This window comes from Gopherus evgoodei, chromosome 3 (genome assembly GCF_007399415.2).
Source record: "Gopherus evgoodei ecotype Sinaloan lineage chromosome 3, rGopEvg1_v1.p, whole genome shotgun sequence".
NCBI lineage: Eukaryota > Metazoa > Chordata > Testudines > Testudinidae > Gopherus > Gopherus evgoodei.
In genome coordinates this window covers 166,398,149-166,415,846 of record NC_044324.1, presented here as the reverse complement: position 1 = coordinate 166,415,846, position 17,698 = coordinate 166,398,149, and the positions used below count along the sequence as shown (strand labels likewise).

The 17,698-nt window shown below is 37.8% G+C and overlaps 1 protein-coding gene across 1 annotated transcript in view; it reads right to left on the bottom strand.

The window, feature by feature from the left end:
* The window catches only part of BABAM2 (BRISC and BRCA1 A complex member 2), a 341,856-nt gene that overhangs the window by 58,401 nt on the left and 265,757 nt on the right, over positions 1–17,698 (bottom strand). The window contains 3 exon segments of the mRNA XM_030557316.1: positions 7,719–7,801; positions 11,239–11,309; positions 13,302–13,401. Of these exon segments, the coding sequence (XP_030413176.1) occupies positions 7,719–7,801; positions 11,239–11,309; positions 13,302–13,401 (254 nt within the window).

Genomic DNA, 17,698 nt, shown 5'->3' with positions numbered 1-17,698 from the left:
TATAGCAACTCCTCCTAGCAGTGATGAGACACTGCTGCTCTATAAAGCTGAATCCTGCCTATTTGAGCCATTTGAAGTCTGCACTGTAAATACAGCAGTAGTTTCTATCAGTAAGAAAAATCTATGCTCAAACTTAGCATAGATTTGGGACTATGATGTCCCACTGCTGGAGAAAAGAGGCATTTATCCTTCTTTTGGCACTGACACTGTCAGAGGAGAGAGAAAGCCTTTGCAATTTGTTGAGAAGTTCTGAATAGCATTTCAGTAGAATACGGAGGCATTTAAAGTGTCTTTCCCCTCTGACAAGTGTCTGTGTAAAAATGGCAGTCTTTCTTAATGGTTCCTTATTAATTTTACTCAGTTTACAAGTAATGATTTTTTTCTTCTGCTAGTGTTTCAAACTCAGCCTGGGAGCTGAAAATCAAAATGAGTTGTTTTCTGCTCATGTTTCACCACTAGAAATAAAGTTCCTAAAATCCAAACTTTGCTCTCAATGACAACTGTGTAACCTCACCCTCTTCCAATTTCACTCCCATGCAATCTCATTGTTTTCAAATTATACTCTAAATTACACTCGCACAATCCAATTGTCTTCAAATTCCACTCCAGTTACTTCCACACACTCTAGTGCCTGCAGATTACATCTTGAGTTGCATCTGTGCCACCTCACTTCCTTTAGTTGTGGCACATGTGTCACAAGTGAAAATTTGGCTCTGCAATTGGCATTTACTTCACAATTCTGTTGCTGATGCAAGAAGTATATTGGCTTTGTAGTGATAACATGGTAAAGTGCTAAAAGTTTACTGTCTTAGAAAGTGAATATATATAATTTTGAATACACACAGGAAGCAAAGTTGGAGAGGAAAACTAGTCTTGCTGTTTAGGCACTGAACTAGGACTCTGAAAATCAGTATTTAATTCCCAGTTCTGTCACATATTTCCTACGTGACCTAAGGGAAATCACTTAATTGAACTGGCCTCGTTAGCACTGACCCCCCACTTGGTAAGGTAGCTCCCATCTTTTCATGTGCTGTATATTTATACCTGCTTACTGTATTTTCCACTCCATGCATCTGATGAAGTGGATTATATCCCACAAAAGCTTATGCCCAAATCAATTTGTTAGTCTCTAAAGTGCCACAGGGACTCCTTGCTGTTTTCACTTAATCTCTCTATCTCTGACTTCCACACCTGTAAAGTAGGGATAATACATCTTCCCGACCTCACATGTGATCTTTGAGGATAACTTTATTAGTGTTTGTGAGGTAATTGTTCATTATGGTAATAGTGGTCTAGATAGACTGTTAAGTAGTGACATTTCTACGTTGTCACTTTTCAGAGTAAAAGAAGCTACTGTGAAAGCTGATGACTTTTCTATCCATTTGTTAAAGAGCTTGTAGTTTCCATTTCAAAGTAGATGAAGCAATACTAAATAATGAGCTTAAAATATCCAGGGCAATATAACAAAAAAAGGAAAAGCTTAAAAAAATACAAACCATACATATATTTCCTTGAAATGACAGACACTGACAATGGAAACTGACATTTTACCAAAAAATGCTTTTGTCTACTATCACTGCCATAAAACCAAAGAATTTTAAAATCTAATTTACTTTTCACCTTGTATGTTTTTCACATCTCAACCCTCTGTTATTAACAAAATCTACTTAAAACTATTGACATAGATTTATATCAATCTAACATGAACACCAGTGAACAGAATAAAAGGAGACAAACCATCTCTGCCTTCAACTTTACTAGCCTCAAACACAAAGCACTAAGGTCTACAAAATGTCATTCAGCTCACAGAATATTAACATCCAGCAAGGAATCATAGGAACATGATGCTGAAATATTCTCAATAGATAATAATGAGGTTATATAATTATTTATGATTCAATACAAATTTGAAACTACAGCTAGGTGACAGTGCCCCTTTAAAGACCTAGCAATGATGGAAACTTGGTAGAAAAAGGCCAGTTCAGTCTCCACACACAATACTGCAGTTCAGTTCTGTGTTTAGCCTCGGACTGCACCCAGTTAAGTGATGAACAGAGCAGCTTGTCTGTGACTAAAACCAATTTCGCACCATAGTGCCTGATCCTCAGAGGTGGGGAATACTTGCAATTCCCACTGAACTCAACAGGTGACATTCACCCTATGCTCAAGAACCTACATAGCAAGTAAATTCCACTTCAACCTTATTGTGAGGACTTATGTGGGATTTAGATGGTCATAAGCTTTGTGCAGATGCTCTCTACACAAGGGTGAATTTTAGGATCAGACACCAAAGAATAAACATTACTGGGAGCAAATGGCAGGGAGCCAGAGAAGGGAATTGCGTTTGCCAGCTTACCCTTCCTTGCTGACTCCATTGTCAAGGAATCACTCCCAAGAACTGATCCCAGTGGCCTCCTGGAACCATTGCTAGCCTCAGATTTCCAGGATTGGCCCTGGAAAAGCTCTAGCTTTTCCTGACTACCTATCACTAATAGCAAAAAGCTATCCTGTCACAACCGTAGCAGACTTCTGACTTCACTCTACGTCAGTACTGAGCTTCTGACTTTTAAACCATTGTTTTTGTTGTTATACTTGACCTACCTTCTGCTGCCCTACCTTCCCTTCTCTTAACCAGTGTGCATCACACCCTCCTCCTCCGCCTTGCTCCCTACATCATAGTGCACTTGCTTTCTTTGTCTCGTCCCTTTCATTTCCACAAATTCGCCCTTCTGCAACCTTTCACCTCTCTTCTTGAAGCCACATCGCCACAAACTAAGAAGAACCATAATATAATCAAGAAAGATTTAATTTATAAAACAAAAATTTAAAATATTTAATTAAAAACACAGAACAATCAAGATGGTGTGCCAACTATCTCATGTAAATACAGAATCTAACTGCTGTAACTCCTGTCCTCTATTTGCAAGATGATCTGGGCCACAGGACTGCCTGTTTTCCCAGGTATTTAGCTGAAGGTGCTTTTCTCACACAACATCCCATGGAGGAGGTGGAGCAAATCAAGTTCAAAACACCAAGGAGAACAGGAACCATCAGATGATCTGCTTGGAATTTTAGGCATTAGTTACGACTGCTGGCAGACATTTTGACTGACTCAGAGGAACAATTCTTGAAGACTATTTTCTTTTCAGCACCCAATGTTATGGGAACAAGTCCCACATGGGAGGAAAAACTGACAAGATCCCCAAACTATCAAACTCATTAACATTATTATTTTTATCATTATTTGAATTGTGGTAGCACATAGGAACTCCAGTCATGGACCAGGACCCTACTGTGCTAGCCACTCTTTACTTCTAATATTTAACTCCACACAAGAAGAGAGAGGGATTAGCTTCATGACCAAATCTGCTGACAGACAGCACTCTCTTTTATGTTCTTGGTTCCAAATTACCATCTCCACTTGCCTATCCCTTAGAGACTTTACTGCTTTACATGGTTCTGTGATTTGCATGGCAAGGCATGTAACTCCTGGACTAGGAATCTGCAAAGCAACTTCAGAAAGGACAACAGAAATACATGCCAAGGTAAAGCAACAATTCTTTGTTAAGTAAGCCAACTAGATTCAAATATGACCAGACACTAAACAGTACAATAGGTTGCCTTTTTGGTCTGACTGGTTGGCCAGTATTTGAGGCCTTGCAGGATGTTTCTATTAGGAGGTGAAATTGATGGTAGAGTCAGGTATTCATTTTGTGCAATCCTGTTTATTTACAAAACATGGACACAAACACCTGTTTCTCTGAACACAGTATGGACAAACAGAGCAGGCAGTGTCCTTGCTGGCTATTAGCCTCCCTTCCACAGATCTCTGTCCAAAATAATCTCTCTCTCTTAGCTTCCTCTCAGGGTCATGCTATCTGTGCTTCTCTGGGTTTGTCCTTATTTTTCTGGCTGCTTTCTTCTTCTAATACACACAGCTAAAATCAAATTAATACCCCAGCCCCTGCTTTTGCAATCAGTTCCCAGTGAAACCCTCTAATTCTTACCAAGTTAATTCTTTGCTCAGGCCTTTCATTTGGCCAATACTTTGGGTGGTAACTTCCAGTGCTCCAGCTATTTTACTACATAATGGAGCTTAATTGTTTTTTTCATTTTGCTCAAGTGAAGTGTGCCCAACAGCTTCAAAAAAGTCTGTGATTGCTCACAAAGTACACACTTGCTGGAAGCTACCAATATACTTGGAGGAAGCTACCATGCTCGCTGGTACAAGATCATATATGGAGGAAGAAAGCAAGACCTTTCCATTTAAACATGTATCCTTCCAAATCCTCCATTATAAGAAGCCAACAACCACTAATTCATCACTGATACCTTTATTACTATTTCCAATCCTTCCATCTTCTACCAATCTCATTTGTGCTGAAATGCTAAACGCACATCTACAGTAAAGATCAAGTTTCCAAAAAAATTACATAACACATTCTCACTCATGTCCATATCCAGAGATCTATTCAACCTTGGACATACACCCATGAAATCTGCATTAACATTAATGTGAGGCATGGGTACACAGCCAAGGAAAGAAAGACCCTTTAAGTCTCTGAAAATGAATCATCTTATTTACAAAACTAAAGAAAAAACATCAGTGTCATAAAACAGTAGCAAAGGGAATAGAGTTACTCTTCAACTATACCACCATTAACATTAAACTTGGTTAATGACTTCCTCTCCCAAGTGAATGAACATGAACTTCTCTTAATGTTCATTTCTTCTCTTATGTATTTGAAAACACTTGATTAACTCTTAGAACTAAACCACTAAAACAACAGTTCCTGTGACTTCATTTTGACCTGACTTTGATAGATTCACCTAATGATTAGATTAAAATAGTTGCTAAAGTCTGCAATTAGATAGCTCTCCTATATTGCAAGATTAGCTGTACAGACTTCCCTTACTTTGCCCTTTATTCCGTAAGTACTACACAATACTGTACTTTTTATCATGTGAGACTGTTCTGGAGCAGAGGCGGGGGTTCCAGTAGATATAAATCCCGAGTTGAGTCAACAGAAAAAAGACTTTAATAAAATATTATAATAGTGTATGTAAAGTACAGTATTCTGTACCAGTGTAATATTATTTTAAAATCCAATTTACCTTTTACAGTTTCGGTCCTTTGCTTTTTCACTTAACTCAGGCTACTTTCTCTATGAATCCTGGGTACATAGTCATTTGTGCAACCCACACTAAAGCCTGTGCCACCAAAACCTCAGTGCTATTTTTAGTGAGCTAGCTAAATGAATGCCTGCGTGGGTATGTCTACATGAGCTGCAAATCTATTTTAATCTTATTCCTTTTACTTGGTTTGCCACCATGCCTTCTGCACATTTGCACAGTTCCTCTTTTTCTCACTTATACTTCATTTATTCTTTGAAGAATGTTTTCCATATAGTAAATATATAAAGTATAACATTTTTTTCAACTTAAACCTATCTGTGCTAGACATTTTAACAACAGGCTGATAAATATTCAACCATAATATACACAGTCATTTCAGCGGTAAAGAGATGAAAGTCTGCATTAGTTCAATCAGGAAATAAAATGCAGGTTTCACTGATTTCAGTGCAATATCTGTTCGTACATGTAACTTATTTACGTTATGCAGTGGGTTATTCAACAAGCAAGTGATGCAATGACTTGCACAGATAAGCTACTGCACAATTTACAAGGTCATGGAGCTAATTCATAGTGACAAGCTGTTCTGTTATAATCATATCTCTCAAGGGCTCTACAGTCATAAGTAGAGAGCTCTGAATATTACTTAACAATTAAAAATTGCTCTACCGTTCGGCAGAAGTTTGAATTTTGACTCTTGTTAAACCTAGCTACTTCAATGTTTATTAGGGCTAATACCAGGCTTTCTTCTCTGCAGGTAATAAACAGCTCCATGGAAAACTTTAATTTAATACAACTTGAAACAAAACTAAAGACAATAGGGATGAAGGCGGCTGGGGAGGGTTGGGGGAAGAGATGGGGAGAATGATGCAGAAAGTGAAGAAACAGTCAATGACACCTCTGGTCTCTGAGAGCATGGAGTGGGAAAGGAATGTGAGTGAATGTATAAAGAAAGGTTGACCTGTCCAACTGGACCTTCTTTACTGGCTTATGCTGTAAATCCTACAGTTATCATGGGAATTACATCCAGTTTCAAATTTTCTAGAGTTCATAAATAATAGGATCAGATGTTTTCTTTAGAGTCTAAAATGATTATAGTCTTTTGCATTTAGCAAGCTTGTATTTAGACATCACCATCAGTGTTCTTATAGGAGAAACTGGCCCAAATTAAAGAAAAAAGAAAGAATACAACTAAGAATATTTCAGCACTAAAGGGCTAACATAATACAATACTTGTAGCCACAGTGTGGCATTTATCATTGTTTTACACTAAATGACACCACAGAGAAGAGAAGAGTATTGGTCAAAAATAGATAGATAAAGGGTAAGATAATGGACAGTCTGAGGGCAGAGCACAGATACTCTTGCCCAAACCAAATACTCTCTATATTTCTGTGTTTCTAAAATTCATGCATTTAAAGGCCAGAAGGAATTATTGATATCATCTAGTTTGATCTCCTGCACAATGCAGGTCACAGAACCTTACCTAGTAATTTTTTCATAAAGCCTATAGTTTTTGTTTAAGCTCTAGCATATCTTTCAGAAATATATCCAGTCTTGATTTAAAGACTTCCAGTGATGGAGAATCCATCACATCCCTAGGTAAGTTGTTCCAATGCTTAATTACCCAAATTGCGAAAACCATGCACCTTACTTCTAGTCTGGCTTTGTCTAAACTTTAGTTCCCAACCTCAAAGGTACTGGTTATTTTTTTGTCTACTAGACGGGGGGGAGGGATAGCTCAGTGGTTTGAGCATTGGCCTGCTAAACCCAGGGTTGTGCGTTCAATCCTTGAGGGGGTCACTTAGGGATCTGGGGCAAAATCAGTACTTGGTCCTGCTAGTGACGGCAGGAGGCTGGACTCAATGACCCTTCAGGGTCCCTTCCAGTTCTAGGAGATAGATATATCTCTATTAAAAAAAAAAAAAGATTAAAGAGCCACCTACTATCAGAAATCTCTTCCTCATGTATGTACTTGTAGACCATGATTAAGTCACTTCAAACTCATAACATGTTCTAGTGCTATCTTGATTTACAAATTTAATTCAAAGGGTTTGCATCAAGGAGGCACAAAACATAGCTGGAGGGTCTATGGAGGCCCACTGAGTCCTAAAATCTCTCTAACTACAGGAGGACAACAAAGGTGATCAGCTGCAGGTTTTTCTACAGGATGAATTGAAAAAAGCAACAATTTCTATCCATCTATCTCAGAAAATATAAGTACAAGAAACATTATGGATGTGAACATTATTTTGACCTAAAAGGGCCCACAAATTTACTGGTTCATGGCAACTCATGAATGAATTTGGGTACCCCTGGGTTATGCACACTAATGGCCTGATTGGCAACATGTGCAGTTGCTAGAACCTTGAGGCAAGTTACTGGAGCATTTTCCAAGAACACATTTAGTAATTTTATAAATCAGATCTATCTGCATAAATCATCCCTCACTCTCAAATTGCAGTCAAGATTTTATGTTTTCAAAAGTGTGATGGCCACATCAAAAGTACATAGTCATTCAACAAAAATAGCCAAAGCTGTTAAATTGTTTCCTGTAAAAGAAAAAAAGGCAAACAGCTACTCACTGTGAACAAGGAAGCAAAAATCTTTCCACATCAGTAACAGTGTGAGCTTTGTGAAGCCCTCTGCATCATATTCCACTACACCACTATAAAAACAGAAATATAAAACAAGAACACATTTTTACATAATATTCCTTACAATAATAAATGATAAGCAAATAAATATTGGGTTAAGGCAAAGGAAAATACCCAAGATTTTATTTTATTTATTATCAGCTACTGTGTTCTATCCAAATGCAGGCTGCATGTGGCTTCTCTCAAATGGAATAATTTTCTAACTTACATTACAATAATGGAGCTTCCACCTGAGGAATGGCTAGTGTCAGTGTAAATAAGATACTTTTTAAAAGGCAATGAGCTCTGCTAATAGCACTTGCAATGGCAATTCAGTAATAATTGAACATATCTACCCAAAACTGCATGTATGTTACTCAGATGGAGCTTATTAATACACTATGACATTGAAGTTATATGTAAAAAGCAGAGACCTTACTGAAAATCTAGGGACTCATGTCATAATATTGACTTCCAGTAATTACTGGTCTACAATTTTTGAGAAGTCGTCTGCTTCAGAGATAAAATGTGATATTTATTATGTATTTTGATGTGCTGAATTCAAATATGACAATTAAAACAACTGATGGGCTACTGTTTCAAAGATATTTAAGTTTTTACATTTTATGTCTATGTATATTGTGTAGATAGTAGAGTTTTAATCATAAATTGTAAACCTAGGTCTTTTCATGTGTTTATGGTTGCTTTACATGATAATATTTCACCTGTCCTGTTTATGTAACACTTTAAAAATCAGCAAAAGGGTTATATAAATAAAATTTATTATGAAACAAAAGGCAAAAAACTATTTTGTACATAGTTTAGTCCTATGCAGTATCTACTCGGCGCTTCTTGGCTTGTCTCTTGTATTCATTAAATGGAGCATCTCTTGTCACTGTCCAGCAATAGTCTACAAGCATTGATGGGCTCCATTTGCCCTGATAGCCTGCCAGGAGATTCCACTGCTGTAGTCTGGAGCCCAACAGCTCTGCCTTACTCTTGGGGAGTTCCAAATCCCTGACAAGGTCATTCAGTTCACCTTGTGTTATGAGGTGTGGTTCAGAGGAGGAGGATGGAGAAAATGTGGGTCCTGTGACATTGACGGTTCAGGACCAGAAGTTTCATCCTCTTCCTCTTCCTTGTCTGACTCAAGTGAGAATGATTCTGGTGCATCAGGAACCGGGAGTCCTTCTCCGTGGGGTACTGGGCGTACAGCTGATGGAATGTTTGGATAATGCACAGTCCACTTTTTCTTCTTTGATGCACCTTTCCCAACTGGAGGCACCATGCAGAAGTAACAATTGCTGGGATGATCTGTTGGCTCTCTCCAAATCATTGGCACTGCAAAAGGCATAGATTTCCTTTTCCCGTTCAACCACTGGCGAAGATTTGTTGCACAAGTGTTGCAGCATATGTGTGGGGCCCACCTCTTGTCCTGATCTCCAATTTTGCAGCCAAAATGAAGGTGATAGGCTTTCTTAACCATAGTGGTTATACTGCGCTTTTGTGATGCAAAAGTCACTTCACCACAAACATAGCAGAAGTTACCTGCACTGTTCACACAAGTACGAGGCATCTCTGCTCACTTTGGCTAAACAGAAATGTGTCCCTTTGCAAAATCAAACACTGATAAATAAGAGAGCAAGACACTGTATGCTTTCTAGAGCTGATATAGGGCAATTTGTTCAGCAGAGTGATGTAAGCTTCGTTATGATTGCATCATCCATGACTTCTAAGAATAACATGATGCAATTCATATCATGTATGACGCAATACCAGCTTCAGATTGCATCATTCATTGTTTTGCCTAAAAAGCAAGTACTGTCCAAACCCAGTCATAGATTTATTCATAGATCCAGTCAAAGATGTATTTTAGTCATTTCTGGTTTAAATTGAGATCCCTTCCCTTTATAACTCACTTATCGTCCGCCATTCCCAAGTCAAGGGTCGTATATACTGACCCAATAGCATATCTTGAAAACTAGAGCCAATCAACAATTTTAAGCATCATTTTCGTTCCAAGTGACCCAGAATTAGTAAAGTTGGACTACATTTATTTCAGAAGCATTTTGGCTGTAGAGCAGTGTAATCTAGGTGGAGTCTAAATCTGACAATTTATACATCTAAAATATACAAATATACATTCAAAATCCACAAATTGAATTTTAAATTTAAAGAAAAGCTTTCACAAGGACTATTTTTTTTACTTATGCAGAGAAAAAAATCCATATGACAGCTGAGTTAATATCTTCATCCTCGATTCCTGATTATCTTATATTGTTAAACACTCAGATGTGTCAAATTACTGTGGTGCTGTTTGTTGTTGTTGTTGTTTTTGCTGCTGCTGTTTTTTTAATTTAGTTTTTGTATATTGTCAAATTTATCATATTGTCATAAATAATACACAAGGACCTAAATTCTGATTAAGTTGCTCATACAATTCTGTCCACGCCTGAAATGGATTAAATACCCAAACCATTAGGGGTGGTCTGTCTTTTTAAGACTATGATAGCATCAGAGTCTGTAAACTGCAATGTTTCAATATACTAATTTGTTACATAACGTGCTTTTCATACTTCTATCATCAACTTTATCTTATCGACCCTGGGATCAGATGGTGTCTACTGTCATGTTTAAACCACAGCAGGACGTCAGGACAGTTTACTTGGTCATTATGGAGATAGATTCTTTCTGTCTTAAGAATTGTGTTATAAATCCATTGTACAGATGGCGGGTTTTCTGTAGCACAGATTGGATTGAATAATTTTCAGAAAAGAAATCATGTTTACAGTCAGACCAGTTCTCCAAGGTCTGTACTAACGTCTGATTTGCACCACTGATATCGATCTTATATGGTTTGGATCCATAAGAAACTGCCTCTCTCCTTAGGTGTCACTGTGCCACCTGAGAGCATCTGGGGTGCTTCTCCTTACAGTCTCTCTATAACCATCCATCCATTCATTTTTTGATGTGCCTATTGCCATAATATCTCTGTAGTCATGCTATACAGAAATAAGAAAACTTCAGTTTCTTCACAAAGGGATGAAAACTACTATCTCCTCCTCATTTTAGGTTACTTTCTGAGTTGAATTAATGTGGTGGCTGGCTTCCAGGAGGAATAATGCTGGATTGCTTGCTACAATCACTACTATGAGAAGGCCTATGTGCATCATTTTCTGAAGATGGATAGATGTGGACTCATCCAGTGGAAGTTAATTATATAGTCAAGGGTCATGTAATGAGCATGCTCTCCTGCCCTACAGCAAGTTTTACCTCTAGCTTCAAGTCATCTTGTTGACTGTAGCTGCTATAGTAGGATTATATATAATGTTTCAGCAGAACCTTATAATGAGAGGTAGACTGTCATTGCTTCAACTAGCAACCAGGACATCTAACCATGAATCAGAAAGGTAAAATAATTTTGCTTTTGCTGCTATTACATGAGAAGATGCATTAAAAGAAGACTTACGTTCCAAAGTGACTCAGGAAAGCGGCAATATACTCCCTTCTCTTATGGTATCCCTGAATAACATATTGTACCTGGAAAAAAAAAAAAAAGCCAACCCAAAGCTATGAAGACATTTTACAGAAAGAAAAGGCTCCCAACTCTTCATATTTTTCTAGCTTTATTGGAGAAATCTATTTACAGAATATCAATAATGTTGCATCCTACTTTTAGATGGCATGTTTCATCCCACAGGATCCTAAAATGCCTTTCAAACAAACTGCACACAGGGCTCCCTTGATTCACCTGTAGGTGAATCAGCACCCAGTAGCACTACTGTGCAATAAGAAGTAAAGAAGAATGTCATATCCAATTGAAGCAATAGAAAAAACCTTAGATAGGCAATGTGTAATTGGCTGAGCTAGCGTTTGGCCAGGATGCTAGAGAAACATCCTGTTAAGAAAATTGCTTAGGACCATAATTGTGCATTTGAAAAACAGCATCTCTTGCAGCAGAATACTTCCCAACAGTAAGCTGTATTATTGGCTTCAGGCTGACTCAGATACAAGAGAGCCACCTACTGAATCACCAACACCAAATTCTGTAGTATCCTGAGTTTCCCTTGAAAGTCTTCCATCCCAGCACTGATTCAGACCACTATGCTTAGGTTGGAAGATCTGAGCCCACTGAATAGTCCTTGCTTTACATGAATAGTCCTGTTGACTCGAATGGATTACTTGCAAGATAAGCAAGGTTAGACTCATGATGAAACCAACACCGAAGATACTAGGCTGAAAGTGTATCTAGTTCCTAACTCATTATGTTATATCTATAGGATACTTCCATTCACAGTCACTTATACAAATCCTACTTTGCTTTTCATAATGGAAACTAACTCTGTTAGAGCCTCTTAATGCTGGGGGCGAGGGGTAGGGGAGATATATACTTTATTTGTGTTGGCTATGGTAACATTGGATTTCCTTGGTTGGCAAATGCTTGTGTTAAGTTATTTGAAATAACCTTGATACAATCAGTGTTCAGAGCTATGTTATACTCTCTCAAAGTAAAATAACTCTATGTATAAAATAGGACTTATTTCAGTTTATAAAAAAGTGCTAAGTTTGAAGGCTTTGTGTGGGATCTAAAACATTATTTTGGAAAAAGGAAAACAGATGTTAAGTTTGCTTAAGTAACTTTGTTTAAAAAAAGGATAAAAACAGTCCTGTGTACTTATAGCTTTTAAAAACAGAAAGTAGTTTTAACAGAAAACCACAACAAAACAGCTCTAAAGATAGATTTCTGTATAATTATGGAAATGCATTTTGAAGGAACCTTTTCTAAAAGACATCATTTAATTTCCTCATTTAAACAAGAAAAACAAAAAAATCTGAAACAAAAAAGACAAATACGGAATCTACAATAACCGGATTGCTGAATGCCTGGTTCTAAGTTACTGTTCAAGTTAAAAACTACATTTAAATCATCTGAGAAACTTAACAAAATATTATACCTAATGAATAAACCTTCTCTTTCGCTTAGACTCTAAGCCAAACAGAATATAGCCTTCTATTAATGGAAAAGGTAAGTGGCTATTACTTTACTATATCAACATTCATCAGAGAAGATGAATCAGTCCATTTGGATGAATTAGCTGAGATAATATCACTAATAGGACCTTTTGTCGAGTGCTCACAATCGACAATAATCTAGGGATAGTTAGATGTCTTTCCACTGAAAGATAAATTCATTGGCTATATATTGCTATTTATCTAGCAACAGAACAGTAATATGCTGGGGTTTTTATCCTAATGTACCTTAAAACAATAAGAAAACTCCTTTAAAACCCAAGAAATGCTGTATACCTACAACTCCCATGGACTTAAGTGGGTCATGAAAGTGGTCAATCTCTCACAAGATCAGGTATAAGACGGTGTTACTGGAATAGTTTAACTTGCTTGAGTTTGCTTTACTTAAATCATCGTGCGAATAAGTAGAATCTTTTGTTTCCACAGTGTTTTCATAAAATTGCTTAAAGTACAGTATAACACAAGAAGGAAGGAGAAATTAAGTTCTGTGTATTAACTCACCTTGTTAGTCAGCAGCTGGCACACCTGCGGTACATAGTCAATGAGACAGCCTCCACCTGGAAAGGTTGGGATGTGAAGGGCAGAGGAGCCTCCAAGAGCACTAAAAATAAAATAATTTTATTTCACAATATATCAGATGCTGCTCCTATGGGACATGTTAGTGATTCCCAATATAAAAAGCCCAGCATCACACTAAGAAAAGATTACAAACTGATTTATATTAGCCCTGGACTATGTAATAAATATTAGAGATACAAATCATAACTTTACCATATACTACTGCTGACACCTTACTGACAAGCAGACATCTTTAACTAAGAGTATCAAACCCCTCCAACTGCAAGAGTTAAGTGCTCGTAATAGGAGTGGCAGACATACCAAGCATCCTCTCAAAGAACAGTTTTAATTTCATTTATTTAATGATTTGTATTATTTTTATCATCATTGCATCTAGGTTCATAGCAGCTTAAATGCAACCAGACATTGCATCTAACTGTATACAACAGATAGTATAAACAGCCTTCCATGTAACACCCAAGCATCCATAAATAACCCACTTATGTCCACAGTAATTCAAAAAGAGTAGTTTCTCAACACCCTCGAGAGCCACTAAATAACTTATCCATTAACCCCTATCAAATCCTGTAAGTGTGAGATCAACACCTCATGGTCAAGCATATCAAAGGCATATCCCATAAAATTAACATGAACATCTGACTGGAGCTGGCTGCACTGTTTTAAAATTACATTATGTTCCCTCCCCTTTTCTTGACTAGCTCTATACCTGAACTTTGTCCATCACTAGAAAAAGATCATTTGAATAAAGATACTAATTCTGTCTCTGTACCATACACAGACCAGAAACCAGAATGAGAGAGACCAAGGACAGTAAAAGGAACCCAAAGCTGCACTGGCACAACCTTTTCAATAACCGTTCCCATAAAAGGAAGATTTGAGAAAGGGCTGTAATTGTCAAGGCCAGAAACTTCATCTGACGGCTTCCTCTACAAGCAAGGCCATAACCACTTTTTCTTAAAAGTTGATTGCACACCCAGATAAAGGCAATACCAGTTTTTTCAACAACAGACCAAATCTTTCCCATTGCCTTTTACCAATCATAAGGGAGACGAATCTATCTTAGAGGTCATGGCTTGTATCTCTCTTTGAACATACAGTACTTCTCTATAAATTAAACTAAGCTATACTCCAAAAGTTAAGATGTTACTTTCTCTCATGCTATTTATATATTGCTCCCACAAAAACATTAGGATCCAATAGATCGTCTCTGCAAAGCAAGGTCCTTATCCTACAAATGGATTTTCTGGCATGGATTTTTATGCCTTGACAGACTCTTTCTTTGTCTAGGTATAACAGTCTATACTGGCAAAATCCTTTGAATGATAGAAGACTAAATCAAAAATTTATCATAATGAGATGCACTGAAAGCTGTTACTGAAACCGTCTGGAGTCAGCAGACTGTTCACCACATGGAATAGTTCTGTAGAGCTGGACTTTGCAGATGCAAGACTGAATAAGAAAAAGAAAATACTTCAGTGTACAGCACAGCCACACAGGAACAAAACTCTTTATGCTGCCATTAGTCAAATATAGAGCTGTTTTTTGTCACCAACTTTAGTCTCCTTCTTGGTTGCTTTATTTGTTGCAGGTCATCTACTTATCAAGGTGATGTGTTGAGAAGTATGGGAATGCTATTTGGCCGCTTAAGGACGGGTCAAAGACAAGCGGATCATAATGTATTATTAGCCGGTCATCAAAAGTGTGGTCTGATAGCCAAACTATAACTTCCCCTCAGAAAATTCTGAAATTCTGTTCAGATTAGAGGAATGAAGCAGGGTCCTCATCTTGACAAGTTAAGAGTTGTCTCTGATCCTACTCTGAAGATGATAATGATCGGGCCATGTCAAGTTTGGAATCTCCACTCCCTATATTATACAAATATATCCCCTGAATACTCCTACCCTTAAACAAAGGAAGTGCTGTTGTCCATCCCACAGTCTCTCTTGCCTCAGTTGCACCCAAATCTAAGGCTCCTCTCAGAAGTGAGATACCAGTGGAGATGCTCAAAATAGTACAAAGAAAATCACAGATTCCTCTTTTGGTTCCAACAGACTCATAGACTTAAAGGTCAGAAGAGACAATTATGATCGTCTAGTCTGACCTCTTGCACAACGCAGGCCACAGAATCTCACCCACCCACTCCTATAATAAACCCCTAACCAGTGTCCCAGCTACTGAGGTCCTCAAATCATGGTTTAAAGACTTCAAGGTCCAGAGAATCCTCCAGCAAGTGACATGTGCCCCACACTGCAGAGGAAGGTGAAAAACCCCCAGGGCCTCTGCCAATCTGCTCTGGAGGAAAATTCCTTCCTGACCCCAAATATGGCAATCAGTTAAACCCTGAGCATGGGGGCAAGACTCACCAGCCAGACACCCAGGAAAGAATTCTCTGCAGTAACTCAGATCCCACCCCATCTAACATTCCGTCACAAGCCATTGGGCATATTTACCATGAAGATCAATTAATTGCCAAAATTAGGCTATCCCATCATACTATCCCCTCCATAAACTTATCAAGCTTAGTCCTGAAGCCAGATATGTCTTTTGCCCCCATTACTCCCCTTGGAAGGCTGTTCCAGAACTTCACTCCTCTGATGGTTAGAAACCTTTGTCTAATTTCAAGTCTAAACTTCCTGATGGCCAGTTTATATCTATTTGTTCTTGCGTTCACATTGACACATTGGCACTGAGCTTAAATAATTCCTATCCCTCCCTAGTATTTATCCCTCTGATATATTTATAGAGAGCAATCATAGCTCCCCTCAGCCTTCTTCTGGTTAGACTAAACAAGCCAAACTCTTTGAGTCTCCTTTCATAAGACAGGTTTTCCACTTCTTGGATCATCCTAGTAGCCTTTCTCTGTACCTGTTCCAGTTTGAATTCATCCTTCTTAAACATGGCTTCTGGGAGACCAGAACTGCACACAGTATTCCAGATGAGGTCTCACCAGTGCCTTGTATAACAGTACTAACACCTCCTTATCTCTACTGGAAATACCTCGCCTGATGCATCCCAAGACCGCATTAGCTTTTTTCACAGACATATCATATTGGCGGCTCATAGTCATCCTGTGATCAACCAATACTCCGAGGTCCTTCTCCTCTTCTGTTACTTCCAATTGATGTGTCCCCAGCTTATAACAAAAATTCTTGTTCTTAATCCCTAAATGCATGACCCTGCACTTTTCACTATTAAATTTCATCCTATTACTATTACTCCAGTTTACAAGGTAATCCAGATCTTCCTGGATATCCAGATATCCCGGTCCTACTCTGTATTTGCAATACTTCCCAGCTTTGTGTCATCTGCAAACTTTATTAGCACACTCCCACTTTTTGTGCCGAGGTCAGTAATAAAAAGATTAAATAAGATTGGTCCCAAAACCAATCCCTGAGGAACTCCACTAGTAACCTCTCTCCAGTCTGACAGTTCACCTTTCAGTATGACTCATTGTAGTCTTCCCTTTAACCAGTTCCTTATCCACCTTTAAATTTTCATATTGATCCCCATCTTTTCCAATTTAGCTAATAAGTCCCCATGTGGAACCATATCAAATGCCTTACTGAAATCAAGGTAAATTAGATCCACTGTGTTTCCTTTGTCTAAAAAAAATCTGTTACCTTCTCAAAGACATAAGAGAATCTCTAACAGTTTTCAAATGTTGCTTCTTTTCTTATATTGCTCTGTTGCAATCCATTTTCCAGGCTCTGAATGATTATTTAAAATTTGTGACAAATGGCTTGTCTACACTAGAGAGTTTTGCCACTTTAACTGAAACAGTTACAGATAAAGTGGCAATATAATTCTCTACTATGAATACAGTTATACCAGTATAAAAGTGCCTATACCAGTATAGATTATTCTGGTTCAGGTATTGAAATAAGCAATACCATTCTAAGACACCTTTATACTGATATAACTGTGTCGACATTAGGGCTAATACCAGTATAGATATATTGCTAAAATATAACACCTCAAACTGATGTAGTTATATCAGTATAAATTTTCTAGTGTAGAGGAGGCCTAAAAAAGCGTCTAGGAAAATCAAAACCTGCTTAAAACAGCAGAGATGGAGCTAGCCCGCCAAACCACAAAGACAGAGATGGAAGGCAGAAGGTGGGGTAGTTGTTTTGCTGGTACCATGAAGATTCTAAGGGGAAAAATATGTTGCCCTTTCACCATAAAAATGTCTTACAAATGTTCTCCTTAATTACTATTCGCTGATTTCATACAAGAGGAGTTTTCCAGTCTGGGTATATTTTTAATTTGAACTGGTGAAAAGACATTTTAAAAACTCCTTTAGCAAATGAAATCTCCAT